General features: G+C 39.6%; 1 protein-coding gene across 1 annotated transcript; it reads right to left on the reverse strand.

The window, feature by feature from the left end:
- Nucleotides 1–1,128: 1,128 nt before the first annotated feature.
- On the reverse strand, nt 1,129–23,887 carry cacng1b (calcium channel, voltage-dependent, gamma subunit 1b). Its single transcript, XM_694758.8, has 4 exons — nt 23,410–23,887; nt 8,072–8,146; nt 4,001–4,138; nt 1,129–2,677 (listed from the first exon to the last, which is right to left on the reverse strand). Exons 1-4 carry the CDS (start codon nt 23,648–23,650, stop codon nt 2,445–2,447), a joined length of 687 nt encoding a protein of 228 aa, XP_699850.2. The 5' UTR covers nt 23,651–23,887; the 3' UTR covers nt 1,129–2,444.
- Nucleotides 23,888–26,725: the final 2,838 nt, after the last annotated feature.

Genomic DNA, 26,725 nt, shown 5'->3' on the forward strand with positions numbered 1-26,725 from the left:
CACAAATTAACAAGCACCTCAAAATGACGTCAAAACCATGTAAAATGTCAGGAGACTACCTTGGAATGACCTGTAATCAGGTAAACCTGTGTCAGTTGACTACCTTGGAATGTTTTGCAATCAATTTTTGATTGTTTATTAATGTCAATTTAACGTCGTTTTAACCTCAAGCTTGTTCACAATAATCGTACAGATACAAAGTCCAATGTTAATTTGGATTTAAAGCTTTCATATGAATGAAACTTTTTAAATATTATAATACTTTTTTACTTTTGTATAGTTATTTTGATGGTCAAAAAAGCATCAATGTGTGGATGTCTAATAGACGTCAAGATTTTAACATCAAAACGATTTGTATATGTTTTTTGATTTCAAAGCAAAAACAGGATTACTTTACTTACAAATGAACAAGTAGCTCAAAATGACTTCAAAAACACGTAAACATGTCAGGAGACTACATTGGAATGACCTGTAATCGATTTTTGATGTCAGTTTAATGTCATTTTAACATCAAGCTAGTTCACATAATTGCACGGATAGAAAATCCAGTTCAAATTTGGAATTGCAGCTTTCATACGAGTAAAACTTTTTTAATACTATAATACTTTTTTATGTTTGTGTCGTTATTTTGATGGTTCAAAAAAATGTCAATGTGTGGATGTCTAATAGACGTCAAGATTTCATCAATATCAAATCGATGTGCATTTTTGACGTGTTTTTTGATATTAAAGCAAAACAAGATTAGTTTACTTACAAATAACTCAAAATTACAGTAAAAGATGTTAAAAAATAAATGTCAGGTGACTACCTGGGAATAAATATAGCTAAATACGTAAACGATTTTTGACGTGCTTATTAACGTCAATTTACCGTCATTTTGACATCAAGCTAGTTTACATGAATAAATCCCTACATTAATCGAAAGGAGACAAAATTCAGTGCAAATTTCGAATTGAAGCTAATTGTACTTATTTAGTCATATTTATTTAATCATATTACATACTGTAATACTTTTTGTGTCATTATTATGATGGTCAAAAGAGCATCAATATGTGGATGTCTAATAGACGTCAAGATTTCATCAACAACAAATCGATCAGCATTTTTGACTTGTTTTTTTTTTTGTTTCAAAGCAAAAACAAGATTATTTTACTCACAAATGAACAAGTAGCTCAAAATGACGTCAAAACCATGTAAAAATGTCAGAAGACTACCTTGGAATGTTTTGCAATCGATTTTTGATTGTTTATTAATGTCAATTTAACGTCGTTTTAACATCAAGCTTGTTCACAATAATCATACAGATACAAAGTCCAATGTTAATTTGGATTTAAAGCTTTCATATGAATGAAACTTTTTTATATTATATTACTTTTTTACTTTTGTATAGTTATTTTGAAGGTCAAAAAAGCGTCAATGTGTGGATGTCTAATAGACGTCAAGATTTTAACATCAAAACGATTTGTATATATTTTTTGATTTCAAAGCAAAAACAAGATTATTTTACTTACAAATGAACAAGTAGCTCAAAATGACGTCAAAAACACGTAAACATGTCAGGAGACTACCTTGGAATGACCTGTAATCAATTTTTGATGTCAGTTTAATGTCATTTTAACATCAAGCTAGTTCACATAATTGCACGGATAGAAAATCCAGTTCAAATTCGGAATTGCAGCTTTCATACGAGTAAAACTTTTTTAATACTATAATACTTTTTTATGTTTGTGTTGTTATTTTGATGGTTAAAAAAAATGTCAATGTGTGGATGTCTAATAGACGTCAAGATTTCATCAATATCAAATCGATGTGCGTTTTTGACGTGTTTTTTGATATTAAAGCAAAACAAGATTAGTTTACTTACAAATAACTCAAAATGACATTAAAAGATGTAAAAAATAAATGTCAGGTGACTACCTGGGAATAAATATAGCTAAATACGTAAACGATTTTTGACGTGCTTATTAACATCAATTTACCGTCATTTTGAGATCAAGCTAGTTTACATGAATAAATCCCTACATTAATCGAAAGGAGACAAAATTCAGAGCAAATTTCGAATTGAAGCTAATTGTACTTATTTAGTCATATTTATTTATTCATATTACATAATGTAATACTTTTTGTGTCATTATTATGATAGTCAAAAGAGCATCAATATGTGGATGTCTAATAGACGTCAAGATTTCATCAACAACAAATCGATCAGCATTTTTGACGTGTGTCTTTTTCCACACCCTGTTAGCAGATTATTTAACTTGTTTTAAAAGAAAACTCGCTTAATTTCGACTCAATATTTTTGAAAACAAGACAACATCTTTGTGCGTGTCTAGAAAATGCTTCTTGATTTAAGACTTTGGACAAGAAACGAGACAAAACCTCTAAGTAATAACAGCATATTTTGCCCATATGTTTGTGTCTGTTCCTCTGGTCGAGATGTCCCGCTAGTCTATGGGCTCGGGCTCGGCGTCCATGCAGGTCTCCCAGGGGTTTCTGGGCATGTGTGGCATGGAGATGATGAGTAGAGTGATGCCGCTGAGAAAAAGGAGGGTGAAGGCGGCGCAGGCACAGGCGAAGGACCAGGAATAGTAGTACTCGATCCATATGGTCTCGTCGCTGTCGATCATGCGTTTGACCGACTGCCTCATGACCTCCACCGAGATGACGATACACAGACCTGTGAGGGCAAAGAAGAAGGTCACACACAACGACATATAGATGATGGTGGCTTTGTGGTTGGTGTCTTGTGTTATTGATTGATTGAATGACCTTCACAATGTCTTTCAGTGTGTTTGAATGCAGCTTTTGACCTGCAGTTCAACCCTCGTATTGACTTACGGGTCAGAAAAATGACCCGTGCACCGTTTTAAAGTACAAATGAAATCAAAACTAGCCATATTGATTTTGTTAGCTCACATTGCTAGTTTTGTGTTGAACAACTCACCTGTGCAGGTCATTACGAACAAAAACATTGTCCTATCTGCTATTGCACTTTCTGTTTGCTTTCAGTTAAATCCTCAGATTAGGTCTGTCTGAGGTATGGGGCGGGGCTAACATACCTAACCACGCCCCCTCCAGCTGTCAGATTTGACAAGAAACAGAAATGGTGAGGAGGAGCAGTCTGTTAGGTTGTGATAACCAACCCGGGCTCGTTCTAAAAACGTACTCCCGCTGACGTTTCTGGAGACCGCGAAATACGGGAGGTACGTATTTTTGCAGTTTGCGCCCGCGTCGTTCTCGCGTAAACCCACTAGAGGCCGCTGTCGGACGACCGTCCGTCTGACTGAGTGAATGATTGACTAGGCGACCAGCCAATCGACTGACCCACTCTCCTCCTCCTTCCCTAAACCCAACCAATTTTATTGGCCCACCCTCCCACTTACTTCCCTAAACCCAACAGACGATTTTTACAAAAGCCGTCCAGAAAAAGAAAAGCCCTTGCTTGATTTTAACCACGTTTTCGGATTTTTACCGAATTCTCCCCCTGTTATTCACTCGTTCGTTTTATTTTTTGGATTCTGTTTTTGTCTTATTTCTGGAACTGCTCGAATCCGTTCGTCGTCGTCAACTTCTCTCTACGTCTACAACTCCGCCGACGTAGCTAACTGGACAAACTGGTTGCGGCGGGAAAGCCCTCCACAGGGAGGTAAGCAGCCAACCGGCAAGCGCCGAAAGGACCGGCATCATACCACCCCCCAGCGTTCGCTTAAATAAATGAAATGCAGCCATACGTACCTCCGCCTACATACTTCGCGGCCTCCAGAAACGTCCGCAGGACTATGTTTTCAGAATGAGCCTGGGTTAGTAATAACTCTCCTTAATGAACCTGAATAAATGAACTGCCTACTTTACTACATCCAATCAGCTTGCAGTAGAAAAAACAAGCCACGCCCACTGTTATATCATTTGATATTCCATTTCTCTAGGAACTGCATCACAATACAAAAAAAAAAAAACTGTCGCAGCTTCCAATTCATGCGGACTTTAACATTGTGCTTACCTGCAAAAGCGAAGAACATGCCGGCGGGTCTCAGCAGGTAATCTCTGCCCTTCCCAAACGCGCCCAGCAGGCAGAGGCTGCCCAGAGTCATGAAGGCCAGGCTGAAGATGGCGATGGCAGCAGCTGAGATGTTGTACTCTGACAGAAGAAAATCAGCATTATTATCAGAGTCCGATTTGCATGGGGAGGGATTAACGCTGCTAATTAGACCCTTTTCACATTTGCTCGTTCCTCAGCAGCAGAACTCATCACAGTTGGCAGGGTTTAACACTAAGGATTTTTTCTCCTGGGCTGATCGGGCCAGTGGTTGAGATTTTTACTTGCCCTGCCAAAGTTTTCCCCCACCCCAAAAAAAAATAACGTGGTCATCGTTACTGGCAAATAGCAATTCTGTCTGTCTACTGTCCCGAGTGTCTTTCACGCTGGCCACAGGCAAACCAGACTCCTTCTCTGTTCATAGAGGGACGAGACCCTTAACAGAGCATCTCTGACCGCATACTCCCAGAGCACCCTCCACCGAATGCCACGAGGCACACGGTCGAATGCCTTCTCCAAGCCCACAACACACATGAGGACTGGTTGGGCATACTCTCATAAACCCTCGAGCACCCTAGTGAGGGTGTAGAGCTGGTACAGTGTACCACGGCCCGGATGAAAACCGCATTGTTCCTGATGGATCCCAGGTTCAACCCTTGGCCGGATCCTTATCTCCAGTACCCTGGCATAGACTTCCCCCCCCCTACTGAAAAAAACAGCTTAAACCAGCCTAGGCTGGTTGGCTGGTTTTAGCTGGTCGACCAGGCTGGTTTTAAAGGGGTTTTGGCCATTTCCAGGCTGGTTTCCAGCCATTTCCAGCCTGGTCTTAGCTGGTCAGGCTGGGAGATGACCAGCTAAAACCAGCTTGACCAGCCTAGCCAGGCTGGGAGCCCAGCCAAAACCAGCTATATCCAGCTTAAACCAGGCTTGTCAAGCTGGTTTTAGCTGGATTTAGCTGGTCGTTTTCCAGCCTTACCAGCTAAGACCAGGCTGGAAATGGCTGGAAACCAGCCTGGAAATGGCCAAAACCCCTCTAAAACTAGCCTGGTCGACCAGCTAAAACCAGCCAACCAGCCTAGGCTGGTTTAAGCTGGATTTTTCAGCAGGGCCAGCATAGACTTTTAATTTATTATAATAAAATTTAATATATTTTGCTTTATTTTACAGGGAAAAAAAGCTTCATTTTGGACGTGATTCCTCTCCGTCTAATACTTGTTGGCAGCTACATTTTAGAAGTTGCAGTTTTACATGTTAATAGATATCAAATGAGCCACAGAACATTTTCAACACTTGATGGTTAGTTTTTGAAAGCTTTATCGGGTTTATATTTCTTTATAACGTTAAAATTTCATTCTACATGAGTATCAATATTATAAAGCCTCTCACATATTCTCCGGCGGGCTCTTTTCTCAATTTAGGAATGACTTCATCCCCCTTGCTAATTCCGATTATCTGGCTAATCAGTCTGACCTCCAGACTAATGTTGCGTTTAACGTGTCATTAATTAGTAATACAGACAGATCAATAGTGTGAATGACTATTGACATTTTAGGATGTGGCCGAGGAAGCGTGCGGCAGTGGAGCGTTGGTGCTCTGCTTTCACGACTCGTTGCCTTCGGCACTTTATCAAATCCAGATAAGGCTTTATTCCTCTTTAACTCAATGGCCGAGCTCGAGCGTGAAATAGCCAAGATGTGCTTTGCTCAAGTAGGCAGAAAATATAACGCCAGTGGCCATATTTGCTTGCCAGATTGCACATTGGGATTTTTTTGGGGGGGGATCATGGTCTCTAGCGACTAGGGTTTTTGTTTTAAAGGTACGTTTTTGACTGTAATAAAGCATAAAAATACCATGATGTGTTTTCAGATATTTCAGAAACATGCTAAGTGAGCATATTCATCTGAAAAACAATGATGAAGTCAGATATTCTGCTGTCTTTTGTTTTGATCTGTAACACCGCCCACTGTCAGTTTAATAAACAATAAGAAAAAATAAATAAATCAATTAAATTACATCAATGATTTAAAAAACCTAGCAAAATAAATGATATAATATTTTGGCTGTGGAGGAAACCGGAGCACCCGGAGGAAACCCATGTCAACACGGGGAGAACATGCAAACTCCACACAGAAACACCAACTGACCTAGCTGGGACACGAACCAGCGATCTTCTTGCTGTGAGGCCACAGTGCTAACCACTGAGTCTAAAAAAAGTTTAATTAAATGAATAATTAAAAAAAATAATAAATAAATAATGTAAAATATTTATTGTTAAATAAATTAATAAATGAATGACCAAATAAATAATAATAAAAAATAAACAAGAGATAATGATAAAAAATTAGACAAATGAAATCAATAGTTTATAAAACAATAAAATAATTAATAAGCAAATAAATAATAGTAATTAACAATAGGGAAAAATAAATTAAATCAATAATTAAAACAACATTATAAATATAATCATGAATATAATACTTAACAAAAATAAGAAAATATATAATAGTAATGAAAAATAAACCATAAAAAACTTAATTAAATTAATAATTTAAAAACAATAAAATAAATATTTAAATATTTCATATGAAATCAATAGTTAAATAAGCAAATAAATAATAGTAAAAAAAAAAACAAGAAGACAAACTTAGGAAAAGACAACATAATAAAATAAATAATATAATATTTATTATATTAATATGATATTTATTTTAAGATAAATAAGCAAATAAATAATGGTAACAAATATAATCAATAAAAGTGAATTATATCAATAACAAAAACGTAAAATAAATAATATACTTAGTATAATAATATTTAATATAAAGCAAATGAATAAACGAATAAGCAAATAAATAGTAGAAATAATTTTTGAACAATAATAAATTTAATTAATCATTTAAAAAAACGACATAAATATATTCATATTTAATATAAGAATATTTAACATAAAGTAAATGAATAAATTAAAAGCCAATAAATAAAAGTCATAAAATATAAACAATAAAAATGTAATTAATAATAAACAAACTATAAAATAAATAATACATTTAATGTAATAAGATAATATTTCATATAAAATCAATTAATAATCAAAATAATAATAATAAAAAAAATTAACAATAAGAAAAAGTAATATAAATCAATAATTAAAACAACACTACAAAATAAAAAAATATTATTAACATTAATATGATAGAAAATAATAGTAATAAAAATAAGCAATAAGAAAAAACTAAATTAATTCAATAATTATAACAACATTATAAAATAAATAATATATTTAACATAAATAAGCAAACAAATAATAGCAATAAAAATAAACAATAAAAAAGGTAAGAAAGACAACATAACAATATACATAATATAATATTTAATGTAATAATATGAAATTTATTTTAAGATAAATAAATGAAAAAGCAAATAAATAATAGTAATAAAAATAAACAATAAAAAGTCAATTAAAATAATAATAATAAAAACAAAAAATATTTAATATAAAGAAAAATGAATAAATGGGCATCACGTTGGCGCAGTGGGTAGCACGATCGCCTCAGAAAGAAGGTCGCTGGTTCGAGCGTCGGCTGGACCAGTTGGTGTTTCTGTGTGGAGTTTTCATGTTCTCCTCGTGTTCGCGTGGGTTTCCTCCGGGTGCTCCGGTTTCCCCCACAGTCCAAACACATGCACTATAGGGGGATTGATGAGCTAAATTGGACATGGTGAGTGCGTATATGTGAATCAGTGTGTATGGGTGTTTCCCAGTGATGGGTTGTGGCTGGAAAGGCATCCGCTGTGTAAAACATATAATAGTTGTTGGTTCATTCCGCTGTGGCGATCCCTGATAAATAAGGGACTAAGCTGAAGGAAATTAAAGTAAAATAAAAGAATATATGAATATATAATAGCTCAGTTTTAAGGATCAAGATCGTTAGCCAGCAGACTATTAGTCCATTAGTTCTTCAGAAAAAGGTCTGTCTGCTTGGTTAAGTGTAAAGCTTTGCTCTGTCCTCATGTGTTTTCAGAGCGGGGGGAACTTACCTTTCTGAGTCTTGACTTCAAAAACTTCCGCCTCTTCCCCTGATGTGAAGTGCTTGAAGTAGGAGCAGTTCTTGACTGCAAAACAAGATGAAAACAGAGACTGTAGCTGCAGGTGTCCTTACCATGCACACAAACTGCCAATGAGTGAGTGTGTGTCCGAGTGTGCAATAGTTTAATAACTCATCTCTAATAACTGATTTCTATTACCTTTGCCATGATGACAGCACATAATATTAGACTAGATATTTACTAGTATTCAGCTTAAAGTGACATTTAAAGGGTAATTAGGCTATTAATAATAATAATTTTGTCCTTAAAATGACTTTAAAACAATTAAAAACTGCTTTTATTCTAGCCGAAATAAAACAAATAAGACATTCCCTAGAGGAAAAAATATTATAGGAAATACTGTGAACATTTTTGTACATGTTTGTGATCCAAACGTTGGAAAATTACATATGCAAGCAGCCATTTCTGCAATATTTCTAAATAAAAGTTGCATATATGACATGTTGCATCTCCTTGATGGGGTTTGCCTATATTTAAATGTGTCAGATGTCTATATGGGCATGTGTAGATCATGTATTTACAATGTGCATTTCAAAATATATATATTATTAATTTTTAATATGGAAAATAATTAATTGAAAATGCATTTTTTGCCATATCACCCAGCCAAATCATTGGGTTAAATTTAATTACAAAAAAAATAATCAGCAGTTGGTTTAGTCTGTGTTACTCCCTGAATTTGGTTGAAGTAACCCAGCATTTGTAGAGTGTATGTATTTGGAGTTCACATAATCAGAATAATTGTAATTATTTGATATTTTTCCCCAATTTCAGATTTTTATTCAGCACATTTCTAATCATAACAGTTTTAATAACTCATTTCTAATAACTGATTTATTTTATCTTTGTCATGATGACAGTAAATAATATTAGACTAGATATTTACTAGTAATCAGCTTAAAGTGACATTTAAAGGCTTAGCTAGGTTAATTAAGTAAATAATAAAAATAACAACATTGAGCTTAAAATGGGTTTAAACAATTAAAAACTGCTTTTATTCTAGCCGAAATTAAACAAACAAGACTTTCCCCAGAAGAAAAAATATTACAGGAAATACTGTCAACATTTTTGTACATGTTTGTGATCCAAACGTTGGAAAATTACATATGCAAGCAGCCATTTTCTGCAATTTTTCTAAATAAAAGTTGCATATATGACATGTTGCATCTCCTTAATGGGGTTTGCATATATGTAAATGTGTCAGATGTCTATATAGATCATGTATTTACAATGTGCATTTCAAAATGAATATATTATTAATGTTTAATATGGAAAATAATTAATTGAAAATGCATTTTTGCCATATAAGCCAAATCATTGGGTTAAATTTAATAATAAAAAAAATGACTCAGCAGTTGGTTTAGTCTGTGTTACACCCTGAATTTGGTTGAAATAACCCAGCATTTTTAAAGTGTATGTATTTGGGGTTCACATAGTCAGAATAATTTTAATAATTTTATATTTTTCCCTAATTTCTGATTTTTATTCAGCACATTTCTAATCATAACAGTTTTAATAACTCATTTCTAATAACTGATTTATTTTATCTTTGTCATGATGACTGTAAATAATATTTGACTTGATATTTTACTAGTAATCAGCTTAAAGTGACATTTAAAGGCTTAAGCAAATAATAAAAATAATAATACTGACCTTTAAATGACTTTAAAACAATTAAAAACTGCTTTTATTCTAGCCAAAATTAAACAAACAAGACTTTCCCCAGAAGAAAAAATATTACAGGAAATACTGTGAACATTTTTGTACATATTTGTGATCCAAACGTTGGAAAATTACATATGCAAGCAGACATTTTCTGCAATTTTTCTAAATAAAAGTTGCATATATGACATGTTGCATCTCCTTGATGGGGTTTGCATATATTTACATGTGTCAGATGTCTATATAAATCATGTATTTACAATGTGCATTTCAAAATGAATATATTATTAATGTTTAATATGGAAAATAATTAATTGAAAATGCATTTTTGCCATATCACCCAGCCAAAGCATTGGGTTAAATTTAATAATAATAAAAAAAAAATCAGCAGTTGGTTTAGTCTGTGTTACTCCCTGAATTTGGTTGAAATAACCCAGCATTTTTAGAGTGTATGTATTTGGGGTTCACATAGTCAGAATAATTTTAATAATTTTATATTTTTCCCTAATTTCTGATTTTTATTCAGCACATTTCTAATCATAACAGTTTTAATAACTCATTTCTAATAACTGATTTATTTTATCTTTGTCATGATGACAGTAAATAATATTAGACTAGATATTTTACTAGTAATCAGCTTAAAGTGACATATAAAGGCTTAAGCAAATAATAAAAATAGTAATACTGACCTTAAAATGACTTTAAAACAATTAAAAACTGCTTTTATTCTAGCCGAAATAAAACAAACAAGACTTTCCCCAGAAGAAAAAATATTACAGGAAATACTGTGAACATTTTTGTACATATTTGTGATCCAAACTTTGAAAAATGATATATATAAGCAGCCATTATCTGCAATATTTCTAAATAAAGTTGCATACTGTATATGACATGTTGCGTCTCCTATATGGGATTTGCATATATTTACATATGTCAGATTGCTATATGGGCATGCATTTACAGTGTGCACGCTTTCTTGTTGGCAGGATCCTGTAATAAGATAAGAACTCTGCACATGATGTATTATGTATTCCTGTTTTGTTTGCTTTTTTTGGGGCTAAATTAGCTGATGAAATGTAACAAGCTGAGTTTCCTACCATTATTTCTCCCTCCCTCACATGACAAAGCGGCACTTTATGTTGCACAACATCCCCCCCTTTGGGGAAATGAACAGAAATGAGCTTTTTTTCCGATTACCGCTCCACTAAATTACAAACAAATCTCAGCGCAGGTCACATTTTACAAGCGTCCACGCTGTAGGAAGCTCTCCTTTAGATTAAACTCATAAAGCAAGCTCCGCGACCCCCGTGAGATAAGGACGGAGATGTTTTTTATTTATATTTTTTGTTGCGCCGGACTCATGAGCTGGGGGTTGGGGAGGTCTATGCGTAGGTTACCTAGCAACAGGCTGGTCCTAGCTTTATTAGTAAAGGCAGACTGACAGCACGAGGGGATGGGATGCATCGCACCATGATGCTTTACCGTGATTTACTCTGTTTATTTGACCATTGCCCTCATCACAGGCCCTCAGAGGGTCTCTGGAAGTGTGTGGGCTAATACTTGGCTTGGGTCGTGGTCGGTTGGCTAAGCAGAAAATAGCCATGTGTTAGCATTTCAATAGCTTCAGCCTGGATTTAATTGTGTTTCAAGTAGGGCTGCTCGATTATGAAGGACAAATCAAACATGGTCAAGTTTATTTTGGTCAAAATTGCAATCACGATTATTTTAAAGTGCTCCTATTATGCATTATAAAAGGTCATGTTTTGGTTTTGGGGGTCTCCAGCAACAGGTTGATCTGCATGCGGGGTCAAACAACACTTTAATTGTCTTATAATCTGCATTTATTTTTACCTAATTATCCCAGCGACTCCCATATGATGTTTTCAGTGATTCATTTGTTCCCAAACCCCTCCTTTGCGCTGATTGGTCGGATGACCTAGTCTGTTGTGATTGGTTGACTGGGTTCAGCGTGAGACAGAGACAAACGCCCACCACGGCTTATCAACAGTGTAGTCATAGTGCAGAGTGTATGTGTGAGTCCAATGCAGGAGAGCATTAAAGCAGTGCAGTTAAACACCAGCATATTGCTCTATTCTTAACCATAAGTAAAAACCAACCCAAGCTCATTCTGGAAACATAGCCCCGCGGACGTTTCTGGAGGCTGTGATTTACGTGGCCGGTGTTTTCATCTAGCGAACGCTGCGGGGCGGTGTTACGCCGCTCCGCTCCTCCTCTTCGCACTCGCCGGCTGATGGCTCGCCTATGTGTGGAGGGTTTTCCCGCCTCAACCTGTTTGTCCTCTTAGCTCGCAGCGTTACGTTGGCGGAGCGGAGACCCGGAGGGAGGAGGAGCCGGCCCCCCCCTCCCAAGGAGTGTGATTTCCGCCACCATCACCCCCCCCCCCCCCCCCCAACTGAGCGGGGTTTACGCTACCCCCCCCCCCCCCACCCATTACGTTACGTCGGCGGAGCGGAGGCCCGGAGGGAGGAGGAGCCGGCCACAGCGTCGACCGGGATCGTGTCCGGGGAAGAGTGGTTCCAGAAATCAAGTAAGATGAAAAACAGAATCCAAATAAATAAAAGCGAACGAGTTCGCGAAGGGGCGAGGTCCGAAAACGCAGTCAAAATCGGACGACGGCTTTTGCAAATCGTTGTTTGGGTTTAGGAAATGAGGAGGAGGGTGGCTGGGTCGGCCGATTGGCCGATCATTCAGCCAGTCAGTTGGACGGACGGCCACTCTACAGCGGCCTCCGACGGCTTTTCACGCGAGAACAGCGCAGGCGTGAACGGTGCACGCTCCCGAGAGCCGTCCGAGACGCGAAAAAGCATGCACAGTGGCCTTTCTCGAATTCGCGAAAACAAAAACTGCTCTAATACGTACCTCCTGGGACATATTTCGCGGTCTCCAGAAACGTCCGCAGGGCTACGTTTCCACAATGAGCCCAGGGTGGCAAAAACTGATCAACATTCAGTATTAATCCACACAGCGGCAAAAGCTGAACTATTTTAATGATTGACCGGCGCACGTGTCGAAACAGCTATAGCAGCATGCCATGGCAGAGGCTTGCGAGCTCACAAACGCATTTAAATTGGTAAAGAATAAGCAGCACGAGTCGCCTTTCACTGTTGCCAAACATTTTCATTGAAAAGGCGCTAAGCTCCGCACGAAAAGTCGCTAAAAGTCATTGGATTATTTCATACGTCAATTTGCATATTACTGACATCATCACCTTGTGCCATTTCTGTTTGTTTAACAGCCTATGGTTAATGAAGGGGTAGTTAAAGTATAAATATCTGTGGATCTGAACAAGAAAGGAATAAACGGTCAAATAGTTAAAATGAAGGAGAAGCAGATCGGTTTGACTGTGCAATGAAAATACCTCCCATCGCCAGTGCTAAATCATTTGCCGTCGACATGCTGCTGTACGAGAACTCGGCATCCAGTCAGTGCTCAGAGGCGGTGGAGGGGCATCACCCGCAGCTCGTTGAGAAGAGTAGGGACAGTGGCGTAGCGGAATGGGTCACCGCATGTTAACCCCTCCCAAGGAGTGTGATTTCCGCCACCATCACCCCTCCACCCCCCCAACAGAGCGGGGTTTACGCTACCCCAGGAGGTACGTATTCGAGCGTTTTTTTGTTTTTTTCGCATCTCGGGCGGGCGCCTCTCGGGAGCGCGCGGCGTTCGCGCCCGCGCTGTTCTCGCGCGAATAGCCGCTGGATCGAAAAAAAAAAAAAAAGCAAAAGCCCTCGTCTTCGATTTCGACCGCGTTTTCGGATCCCGCCGCGTTCTCGCCCTTATTTTCCGGATTCCGTTTTTTCGTCTTACCTGATTCGTCTTACCTGATTTCGCCATTCCCCGCACTCCATCCCGGTCGTCGTCCACCGCGGCCGGCTCTGGCTCGTCCTCCTCCTCCTCCTCCGGGGCCTCCGCAACGCTGTGAGCTAGGCGGTCAAACTGATTGCGTCGGGAAAGCCCTCCACTCGGAGGCGAGCCGTCGGCCGGCCCGCAGCGTTCGCTCGAAAAAAAAACCAAACGCGGCCTTTACGTACCTCCGGCCACATAAATCGCGGTCTCCAGAAACGTCCGCGGGGCTACGTTTCCACAATGAGCTTGGGTTGCAAATATTACATCATCATTAACGTTAGTTAACCTGCGGGCTGCATAAATAAAAAGAGCGGCGCTGCGGCAAAATAATGAATAAAAAGAGTGAAGCTATGGTCAAATAAATGAAAAAAGTGTGACTGCTGAGAGTGCAAGCAGCTAGGGACAACGGCCCTCATGGCCAAAAAACGGACCGGCCCACCCGGAGTTCTCCCAGTCCTCCCGATTAGCCAATTCGGGCCTGCGTCACATCACTAGTTATCTACACGATTATTTCTTCATTAAATGCTCTTGGGTCCTTCCTTTTTTTGATGTCTTTTCAATATACTGTGACAAGTTTTTGCATGTAGGCAGATTTCTGCATTCATTTTTTTATCCATCATAATTGCACCTAAAGCTCAAAAAGAACAGCATGAGTCTTTTTAGTTCAGTGCCGAGCGAAATGAGGAGCCAAAAATAACGATTCGAGGCGTATCATTGACCTCACAGGTTTGTTAATGGAAGCACTTATTTCAGGGAGGAGGTCGATTGCTGGGTTGCGGTGGCTGTCATATTAGTTTTTTACATCTTGATTAAAGCCTCCACCCTCTCTTGGCCCACGCAAACAAACCACCGCGCTTGACAAGTTGACTTCAGCATGAGGGTTTTCCAGGCTCTGTTAAAGGGAGAGTTCACCCAACATTTTAATTTTGTCATAATTTAGGCCAGCGTTTTTTTTTTTATCAAATTAAATGTGGTATGTCAACAATTTATGGAAAGTAAGCTGTGTATATGCAAAGTGCAAAGTTGTATAACAGCTATAAAACAACGTAAAACAGTAAAAAATAAATAAATGGCAGCATTTTTTTGAGCAATACAACACTATAAATTTAAATAACGTGTTCTGAAATATAATAGAAATGTGTCACTGTGTTTACTAAACTTATCGATTTTGTTATTTAGAAAACAAATGAGTGCTTATTTATTTGAAACAATAAACATAGCATTATTAGTAATAGTAATTAATAATAGTAGTGTCAAAAGTCTCTCGGAGTAATGTGATGGACGCTGGACAAAAGGCAGGCAGCAGACAGGTATAAAAAAATAAAACAAACATGGCAAGACAAGGTAAAGCAAACACTTCGTAATGTTTACAGTACAGTTAAACAAGACTCAGCACTGATATGTGTGTGTGCTGTATAAATAGTCTTTGTAATCAGTCGTGTTTGTGTGTGATCAATGGAAACTGGAGCAGGTGCATATAAGCGGTGCATGACAGGATTTGTAGTCCAAATGACAGCAAATTTGTAGTTCTATAGCGATCTGCATGTTTACTAGTGATCTACAAGGATTAGATTGCTGGTGATTGTGACATTCTCTCTCGCAAACAAACTTGTGCCAAACCTGGTCTCTCTGCTTTCGCTTTACTTTTGTCCAGTCTGGTGTCTCGTACAGGACGTGTCTCCACTACGGTGGTTGGTTAGCATCTATTAATCCCACAATGCGTCAATGCTTTAAACAGGAAGGTTTTGGCTTGACTGCAGCCAAAATTAATGAATTGACCAAGTAACTGACAGACGCATCATATTGTACTGATAACAGAGTTAATATATTTAAAATGTAATACCGTTACAGTATTAGATACTGTCAAAAATAATGATGTTATATCAACGCATTACTAGTAAAGTGTTATTGCCCAACACTGATTTTAAATGTGGAGTTTTAGATGAAGCACAAATTAAGTCCTGTTTTGAATCAGCCACTATGCTGACACACAGGCACTTGTAGCTCCGCCCTCATCTGAAAAGAGCCCAATCTCATTTGAATTTAAAGCATCAGTCACCAAAATGGCTAGCAATTTGCATCAAAGCATTTTTTGCAGTGTAGGAGTATCAATAGAATTGGGACTGGGCCTAAATAGTGAGTAAACTTTCATTATTGGGTGAGCTGTCCCTTTAAGGTGGCTGTGCTGTTATGTCTGTAAATGTGGAGCAGTAGCTCAGGAGAACAGAGGTGTCCTCTTTTGTCCACTCGCAGAGTGACCGTTAGATTCTGGGTCAATGAGAGAGGAGGACACATTTGAAGCAGATAACCCACAAAGGGTGCTCTTATCTGGGTCACACTAGGGAAGTGGCCTCCTCCAGGGCCTCAGTGCCTTTGCAGAAGTTTAGCTGACAAACTGAGGTAAAGACAAAGGTACCTCCGTCATGATAACTCTCTGAGAGATTTTGTATGGTATTGAATATGTACAGTTAAAGTCAGAATTATTAGCATTATTGTATATATTTTTTTTGTCCTTAATTTTTGTTTAAAGGAAATAATATTTTGTTCAACACATTTTTAAACGTTATAGTTTAATAACTCATTTCTAATAACTGATTTCTTTTCTCTTTTTTCATCATCACAGCACATAATATTGGACTAGATATCCTTCAAGACGCTTAAAGTCACATTTAAAGGCTTCACTAGGGTAATTAGGGTAAAGTTAGGGTAAGTAGGCAAGTCATTGTATAACAGTGGTTTGTTCTGTAGACAATCCAACACTAATATTGCTTAAAGGGGCTAATAATATTGACCTTAAAATGGCTTTAAAACTATTAAAAACTGCTTTTATTCTAGACTAAATGAAACTAATAATAAAAAAATATTATGGGGAATACTGTGAAAAATTCCTGCTCTGTTAAACATCATTTGGGAGGGCAAATAATCCTAACTTTAGCTGTATATGGTGATGTTGATGTGTTTGGTCTTGGTGGAATAAATCTGCTATGCCGCTGCTGCTGCTGATTTGATTAGTAGGACAGAACAACTACCAATACTGGCTTCTGTTAATATATTCACAAACATGCAATGCCGTCTGAGATATAACACACTGCTGCTGTAAACATACATGTAATCTCTCATAACAGATCTAAAAAGGGGCGGAGGAGGGCCTCCGGAAACACGTGGTGGATATTCCTAGAGTAAAACAACATTGAGCATTTAAAATGTTGAGGCAACAGCAACCAATCACCTGTTTTCGCTTTGAAATAAGTTTATTTCGTTCACCCCTCATCTCATTTTCGTCCGCTTTTCCAGGGCCGGGTCGCGGGGGCAGCAGTCTTAGGAGAGGACTCAAGACTTCCCTCCTTAAGTTTGAGACCTACAGTGCATCCGGAACGTATTGACAGCGCTTCACTAAATCAAAAAGCATTTTCTAGACAAGCGAGTCAAGGTTTTCCTTGAGACAAGCAAAATCTGCCAACGGAGTCAGCAATGTAATCTTATTCCGAAGAGAAAACAACATTATTTTGCTTACCTCATTGGAAGATGATTTAGCTTGTTTTCAGGAAAAACCCCACTTAATTTTGGGATTTAAATTCAAAAAAACAAGACGATATGTTTTACTTGTGTAGAAAATGCTTCTTGATTTAACACATATTAAGACATTTGGTCAAAAAACAAGACGAAATCTCCAAGTAAGAAGAGCATTTATTATAGTGTAGATCTTCCCTCTGTGAGGAGCGGGTCTGGGACTGAAGCCGATATTGTTTGAGCGAGCGGGAATATGAGTGTGTAAATGCTCCTTCTGTGCGGTTCAAGAGGCTATCCAAATCTAAGCGCTCCCCAGGTCTTGGTGTTAGCAGTACTGATGTGAACTGGGCCAGTCTTCATCTCGCGGGACGCTCTGTGAGGTGTCTGAGCCTCAGGGTTAGGTGCTTTCCAACCCTTTCTAGCACAAAATCTCCCACTGGGGCAGGAATATCAGCAGGCGTCTGGCAGGACCGCAATCCACCGCCTGATTGAACGGCTTATCTCCTAATGGTTTTGAAGTGAGAGCTGCTGGGGGTTCGGTTTGAGCAAAGTCATGCTGGACGTTGGTTAAAAAAAAAAAGCACTGGTGCTGGGTTGTGTCATGCGGGAAATGTTTGACAGAGCAGATTTCCTTCATTCTGACTGATGTTGACTTTGACTAATAATCTGAGCTTTGAAAATATAGCCAGGAAGATCTTAGGTACACCTTACTTGTACCGGGTTGGACCCATTTTGGCTTCAGAACTGGCTTTATCCTTCATGGCAGAGATTCAACAAGGTACTGGAAATATTCCTCAGAGATTTTGCTCCATATTGTCATGATAGCATCACACAGTTGCTGCAGATTTGTCGGCTGCACATCCATGATGCCAATCTCCCGTTCCACCACATCCCAAAGCTGCTCTATTGGATTGAGAGCTGGTGACTGTGGAGGCCATTTGAGTACAGTGAACTCATCGTCATGTTCACCAGTCTGAGATGATTGAGCTTTATGACATGGTGCGTTATCCTGCTGGAAGTAGCCATCAGAAGATGGAGACACTGTGCTCATAAAGGGATGGACATGGTCAGCAGCAATACTCAGGTAGGCTGTGGCGTTGATGCTCAATTGGTACTAATGGACCCAAAGAAAATCTCCCCCACACCATTACACCACCACCACCAGCCTGAACCGCTGATACAAGGCAGGATGATCCATGCTTTCCTTTTGTTGAGGCCAAATTCTGACCTGAGCATCTGAATGTGTCAGCAGAAATGGAGACTCATCAGAGCAGGCAACGTTTCTCCAATCTTCTATTGTCCAGTTTTGGTGAGTCTGTGTGAATTGTAGCCTCATTTCAAGATTGAACGTGATGAACGAGGTGGCTTTTGGAGGCACTTTTTGAGAGTGCAGACAGATGCTCAACACAGTTCTGGAGAGAATAATAATAGATTAATAATAACACTGAAGCACTGTGATGACGGACTGACAACTGAGGGGTTTTAGAAATGAGCACAACACTTCAGATGCCTTACAATGTGCTGGAATCGCTGCTTGGTCAATTAATGCGTCCCATCATGCACATTAACATGTGATCATCATCTGAGAAAAACTAAATCACATCACGCATACCGCACTAAATGTGTTTCCATCGTAGTTTATGCGCATTTTTCCTTTTCCCATACACCTTTTCAAAATATATTGCAATCTAGGAGTTTTCATTGAATAATTTATGTTGAGATATTCCAAAATGTGCATAAAAATAGGCAACCCAGGCTCATTCTGAAAACGGAGTCCAGCTGACGTTTCTGGAGACTGCAAAATACGTCCCGTGTGGTATGTATTTGTGCAGTTTTTGTTTTCGCGAATCCGCGAGAGGCCGCTGTGTGCGCTTTTTCGTATCTCGAGCGTCTCTCGCGAGTGCCGTTCGCGCCCGCGCTGTTCTCGCGTCAACCCACCAGAGGCCGCTGTCTGACTGACTGAATGATTGACTGCGCAACCTGACCTGCCCTCCTCCCTCCCTGAACCCAAGCAGTTTTACCGATTGACCCGCCCGCCCGCTCACTTCCCAAAACCCGAGCAACAATTTAGAAAAGCCGTCTAGAAACAGAAAAGCCCTCGTCTGTTATTTTATTCTTTTTTTTACCACGTTTTCGGATTTCACCGCATTCTCACCCTGTTGTTCACTCGTTCGCTTTATTTTTTGGATTCTGTTTTTGTCTTACCTGGTTTCTGGAACCGCTCTTCCCCGGACGCCTTTGTCAACTCCTCCTCTCTGCATCTGAAGTCCGCCGACGCACACAATAAGCTGACCGAACAAACTGATTGCGGTGGGAAAGCCCTCCACACGGAGGTAAGCAGTCAGCCGGTAAGCGCGAAAGGGAACGGCGTCACACCGCCCCGTAGCGTTCACTTAAAAAAAAAAAGAAATGCAGCCATACGTACCTCCCGGGACGTATTTCGCTGTCTCCAGAAACGTCCACGGGACTACGTTTTCAGAATGAGCTTGGGTTGAAAATAGGAGGATGGAAACATAAATGGTGCCTGAAGCTGAGGATACATGCTAAATGATGACTGTCTTAGCTAAGTACTCAAGCCAATAAGTAACCACGAGAGGTAATAGGTGTTTAAACCAACTGGAACTGTAGGCCGCTGTCTTAAACGTCCACAGCTGGCTGCTTGTAAGTCCTGGGGCTACGCTTAAAGAGGAGCTCCAGGCATTCACAGGAGCAGATGGAGAGAGTGATGTCTTTGTTTATCCCCACAGGTCTCCCTGAAGTGTGACAAATAGAGGATGCTGGTCTTACTGCACTCTGCATCAGCCTGGGTCCAATTACCTGCTTACTCCACTTGTTTCTCCATCCGTCCACTCAATACTATGATCATTTTGTCTGACGTTCGATCTGTTACCTGCCTTTCTCAAGACTTAGAGGGACAATTCACCCAAAAATGAACATTCTGTCATCATTTACTCACCCTTCACTTGTTTTAAACCAAAGGAAGATATACTGAAGAATGCTGGGGAAAAGTTAAAATTGTTTTGCTCCCACTATTGATGTCAACGGCTGCTTTTTTAACCTTCTTCAGAGTATTGTGCTTTGTGTTGAACAGAAGAAGGAAATAATATGAATATGGTCCCTCCAAACAAACCAGACTCCCACGCAAATGCGAGAATACTCCCGCAGAAATTTGGAGATACATAGAAACTCTCACCTAAATTTGGGTATAGAACAGACTCCGACTCAACAGAGCAGACCCCGACCCAAATCTGAGAAGACTCTGACCCAACAAAACAGACTACTACCCTAATCTGAAGTCTCTCACCCATATTTGAGTATAGAACAGACTCCCACCCAAATGTGAGAGGACTCCCACACAAATTTGGGGATAGAACAAGGTCTCACCCAATCATAAACAGACTCTTACAGGGTTCAACACTAATGATTTTTTCTACTGGTCCAAACGGCAGAAATTTGGAGATACATAGAAACTCTATGGTAGAAAGAGATGCATAGAAACTCTATGGTTCAGATTTTTACTTGCCCTCTCAAAATTTTCACTGTTCCCACCAAAGAAAAAATTAAATTTAATAGCCACGTATTCTAAATAATGTGTCAAAACTAATGTCTATAGTTATTTAATTTTTTTAATAATATTTTTAAAATGTTAATATATGTATAATGAGCAAAATTATGTGTCAACAAAAGAGCAGTATGGACAAATGTGAAGGTATTTTATTTTAGTTTGAAATTATTTAACAAAAGGTGGCCTCAATCGGGCCAGTAATGATCCTGTCTATTGTCCCAAGCGTCTCTCACACTGGCCCCGGGCCATCGGGCAGTCCTTATTGTTGAGCCCTGTCTTATCCGACAAGACAGACGCCCACCCAAGTTTGTGTATAGAACAGATTTCGACCCAATTCTGAATAGATTCTCAACCAACAAAACAGACTACCACCCAAATTTGACCAAACTCCACCCAACAGAACAGACTCCCACTCAAATTTGGATATAGAACAGATTCCCGCCCTAATGTGAACAGACCCCCTCTCAAATCTGAACAGACTGTCACCCAACAAAACAGACTATCACCCGAATATGACCAGACTCCAGCCAACAGAACAGACTCCCATCCAAATTTGGATGTAGAACAGATACCCAGTCTAATCTGAACAGACCTCTTCCAAATCTGAACAGACTTTCACTTAACAAAACAGACTCCCACCCGAATATGACCAGACTCCAGCCAACAGAACAGACTCCCACCCAAATTTGGGTATAGAACAGATTCCCACCCTAATCTGAAAAGACCTACCTCCCAAATCTGAACAATGGGGGAATCTAAGAGAAGAAACCTTTTAACTTTGCACTGTGTAAGAATATGATAGAATGTCTGTCTTGGCTTCCTCTGCTCCCCACTTCTGCAACAGCCATATCACCCTGCAACCCAAGACCGGTTACTCACTGAACCTAAGCAGGGCTGAGCTTGGTCCTAATGCCCCAGCAAAGTGAAGGGGACACCATACTATCAGTGAGCATTGTCTTTCGGACGAGACATGAAACCGAGGTCCTGACTCTCTTTGGTTATTAAAAATCCCATGGAACTTCTCGTAAAGAGTAGGGGTGTAACCCTGGTGCCCTGGCCAAATTCCCTCCATCGGCCTCCCACTCATCCCTATCCACCGAATTGGCTCTATCACTGTCTCTCCACCAATTGGCGTTTCTGTGTGGAGTTTGCATGTTCTCCCTGTGTTGGCCTGGGTTTCCTCCAGGTGCTCCGGTTTAACCCACAAGTCCAAAAACATGCGCTATAGGTCGATTGGGTAAGCTAAATTGTCCGTAGTGTATGTATGTATGTCTTGGTTTTCCAGGTTGGGGGTTGAGGGTTGGGCTAACAACCCACCTTGTAAAAAATTAGATGTTACGAAACACCAACATGGTGTGGATAAATATAAACTTTGATATGAACGGCCTTGGGAGTAAATAAGTATTACATTTTCTTAAAAGAGCTACAGGTTTGATGTGGTGTTATTAATACAGCCTAAAAAAAGAGCAAGCAAAATCGTAAAGTATGCTATTGTTTATTTAAAACCTTAAATATGTTTGCCTTTTTTTTTTTTAATAAAGTTGTCAGTTGTCTTAACTAATTTATAAAGAGACAACCGTATCTTAAAATTAAACTATTTATATATAAACCTTCAACTTTTAAGAATTCAAACAAGCTGTAAACAATTTGAAATGAGCAAACATTTTTGACATTTAGAACATGAATAATTCCCGCCCAGGCTCATTCTAAAAAACGTACCTTTATATACACTTCTGGAGAGCGCAAAATAAGTCCCAGGGGATATGTTTTCTTGCCGTTTTTGTTTTCGCAAATCCACGAGAGTCCTCTGTGTACGCTTTATCAGATCTCAAATTTCTCTCGAGAGTGCCATTCGTGCCTGCTGTTCTCACGTAAATCCACCAGAGGCTGCTGTTGACTGACTGAATGACTGACTGACTGACCGACCAATCGACTGACCCACCCTCCTCCTTCCCTAAACCCAACCAATTTTATAGATCGACCCGCCGACCCACTTCCCTAAAACCAACCAACAATTTTCAAAAGCACGTTTTCAGATTTTACCACATTCTCACCCTGTTATTTACTTGTTTCTTTAATTTTTTGGCTTCTGTTTTTGTCTTTCTCACCCTGTTATTTACTTGTTCATTTAATTTTTTGGCTTCTGTTTTTGTCTTTCCTGCTTTCTGGAAGTTTTCTTCCCCAGACTCGAACCCAGTTGTCGTGTTCAACTCCTTTCTGCATCTCAAGTCCGCCGACAAACATGACAAGCTAATGGGACAAACTGGTTACAGCGGGAAAGCTGTTCATACGGAGGTAAGCGGTCAACTGGTAAGCACGAAAAGAAATGGTATCACACTGCCTAGTATCAATCGTTTAAAAAATGAAATGCAGCCATACATACCTCTGGCTACATAATTCGCGCTCTCCAGAAATGTACATACGACTACGTTTTCAGAATGAGCCTATGTTGAGTAAACAAGAAAACCTTCACATGTTACATTTTTCACATTGTTCAGCGTATTGTGCTTATACAAACTGTCTAAAACAATATGCTTGTTACCGTATTCCATGCGATTTTGAAAATCTTACCCTTTCAAATTACGATTTTGCTTCATAACTATTAATCTTGCAGGCCAACCTTTGACAACAATGCATGTTAAAGACGATATAACGAGATCTTCCTTACCTCCTGGCAGGCTGATAGGGCCACAGCCTTTGCCCTGAGGGTCTTCCTCCACAATGAAGATACTCTTTTTACAAAGCCTCCAGAGTCCAAAGTGTGCCGCTTCACAGGTAGTATTGAGCCGCTCCACCCTGGGACTCAAAACCGCCCAATGATCCGTCACCACCGCCGCCAACATGGACGAAATGCCCACCAGGATAACCAGAAAGGTTATCTTCACCTTGGTCTTCTTGTCCTCCAACATGGCGGCTTTCGAAGATAATCGAGCTCTGAGTTGGTGCCGTAGTTTTAAAGGCGTCTTCGTCCTTGAGTTGACTTGCTTTGGTTTGGCTTACTAATTTAGGTAAAAGTCACACTACAACACGCTATCTCTACACTCCAGCTCGCCGTCCACAAATCTCTGCTTCTGCTTGGAAAAAGAGGCCAGATAATAGTGCCCCAGATTCATCTCTCTCTCTCTCTTTCTCCCTCCCTGAAAGACAGCCGTTTGGTTTGGTGGGCTGTGTCTTTAGACCTGCCTTCATGATGTAGGTTGGGAAAGTTGATCTAAAATTATAAGATCCCCTCAGGTGCAGAGTTATCTCTTATATCAGGTTTAGATAAATAGTGAGCTCCTAAATTCACGATACAGTGGAAGCCAAAAGTGTTAGTTCTGCTGTGAAAATGTTGCAAATATTTCCCGAATGCATCCTCGATCATTACAGAACAAACTATTGTTGTCCAATGACTTGCCTAATTAACCTAGTCGAGCCTTTAAATGTCACTATAAGCTGAATACTAGTGTCTTATACAGGCCCGTGCAGAGACCGTCCGAAGGGCATGTGCAGGATAAATTTTTTGAAGAGCAGTGGGGGGGGGGATGTTGCGCGCGTACTGAAAAGCGGTGTTGTCGCGCGCGTTCTGATAAGCTGCGTTGTCGCGCGCGTACTCAAGAGCGGTGTTGTCGCGCGCCTACTGAAGAGCGGGACCGAGGGTGTGCCGCGTCGCGGGGGCACATTTGATCATTTTGGAAGGGCACTTTCTATCCAAGACTAAAAAGTGCATGTGCACTGCACAGGTTGAGCCCTATGTGTGCACGTGCCTGGTCTTATAAAATAACCTGTAAAATATTCAACCTAGGCTCATTCTGGAAACGTAGCCCCGCGGACATTTCTGGAGACAGCGAAATACGTCCCGGGAGGTACGTATTTGTGGAGTTTTTGTTTTCCCGATTCCGCAGGAGGTCGCTGTGTTCGCTTTTTCGCGTCTCGAATGGCTCTCGCAAGCGTGCGCCATTTGCACCCGCGCTGTTCTTGCGTGAAAAGCCGCCGAAGGCCGCTGTCAAGCGACCGTCTGTCCGACTGACTGGACGACTGAACAATTGATTGACTGGGCGACCCAGCCACCCTCCTCCTCCTCCTTCTTCCCTAAACCCAAAAATCGTCCGGAAAAAGTAAAGCCCTCGTCCAATTTTGATCGCGTTTTCGCATTTCACCGTATTCTCGACACGTTACGAACTCGTTCGCTTTATTTTATTGATTCTGTTTTTTGTCTTACCAGATTTCTGGAACTGCAGTTCCTCGGACTCAAACCCGGTGGTCGTCGTGGCCAACTCCTCCTCCTTCGTGCCTCCGCTCCGCCAACGTAACACGACGAGCTAACTGGACAAACTGGTTGCAGCGGGAAACCCCTCCACACGGTGGTGAGCCGTCAGCCAGCGAGCGCGAAGAGGAGCAACGTCAAACCGCCCCATATCGTTCGCTTGAAAAAATGAAATGCAGGCCATACGTACCTCCAGCCACGTAAATCGTGGTCTCCAGAAACGTCTGCGGGGCTACGTTTTCAGAATGAGCTTGGGTTGAAAATATTATGTACAGTCATCATGGTAAACAAAAGAAATTAGTTATTAAAGCTGTCATGTCGTGCGGCACGGTGGCTCAGTGGCCACACAGCAAGAAGGTCACTGGTCTGTGTGGAGTTTGCATGTTCTCTCCCGTTTCCTCCGGGTGCTCCGGATTCCCCCACAGTCCAAACACATGCGCTACAGGGGAATTGATGAGCTCAATTGGCCGTAGTGTATGAGTGTGTGTGTGAATGCAATAGTGTATGGGTGTTTCCCAGTACTGGGTTGCGGCTGGAAGGGCATCCACTGCCTAAAACATATGCTGGAATAGTTGGAGGTTCATTCCGCTGTGGTAACCCCTTATAAATAAGGGACTAAGCTGAAGGAACATGAGTGAATGCACATTATTATTATTATTATTATCTCAAGGATCATTTAGGTCTCGCATGATGATGATTTTCATCGCTTGCTGTGTTCATCGGTCTCGTGTCTTTGCTTTTGCGAGTTTAATTATTTCCTGTTGCTTTGCTGGATCCAAGAGGCTCCTGGGAAATTTCCCTTTTATGAGTACATGATCCACTTTCCTCCATCAGAGAGGCTGTAACTATACCTGGATATCAAAATTAACCTCAGGTTCCGGAGGAGATTAAGACCCCTGTCTCTCCGTGTCAGCTCTGAGGAACTTGGATCTGGATGTTAGTTTTATTTAAGACGTCTTGCATAATATTGTATAGAGGTATTACACTTTGGGTTGTTGTCAAATTTCTTATCCCCTTGGTTGGTTGTCAAATTCAGACACATTGGGTTAATTGGGTTATTGAGATGGTTTAGAAGTGTGAAAGTGTGCTTAACTTTTAGCTTTACAAGTAATAATAAAAAAAAAATTAAAAAAAAAAAAAAAAAAATATATATATATATATATATATATATATATATATATATATATATATATACAGTTGAAGGCTGAATTATTCGCCCCCCTTTTAATTTTTTTCTATTTTTTTATATTTCCCAAATTGTGTTTAACAGAGCAAGGAAATTTTCACAGTATGTCTGATAATATTTTTCCTTCTGGAGAAAGTCTTATTTGTTTTATTTTGGCTAGATTAAAATAAGTTTTTAATTTTTTAAACACCTTTTTAAGGACAATATTTTTAGCCCCTTTAATCTATATTTTTTTTCGATAGTTTACATCGTTATACAATAACTTGCCTAATAACTGCCTAGTTAACCTAATTAACCTAGTTAAGCCTTTAAATGTCATTTTAAGCTTTTTAGAAGTGTCTTGAAGAATATCTAGTCTGATATTATTTACTGTCATCATGGCAAAGATAAACTAAATCAGTTATTAGAGATGAGTTATTAACACTATTATGATTAAATAATTGTGTTGAGAAAAATCTGCTCTCCGTTAGACAAAAATTGGGGGGAAAAATAAACAGGGGGGCTAATAATTCCGACCAAAATAATGTATTGACTCAAAAAAAAAAGTGTTAA

This window comes from Danio rerio, chromosome 3 (assembly GCF_049306965.1).
Source record: "Danio rerio strain Tuebingen ecotype United States chromosome 3, GRCz12tu, whole genome shotgun sequence".
Classification (NCBI taxonomy): Eukaryota; Metazoa; Chordata; class Actinopteri; order Cypriniformes; family Danionidae; genus Danio; species Danio rerio.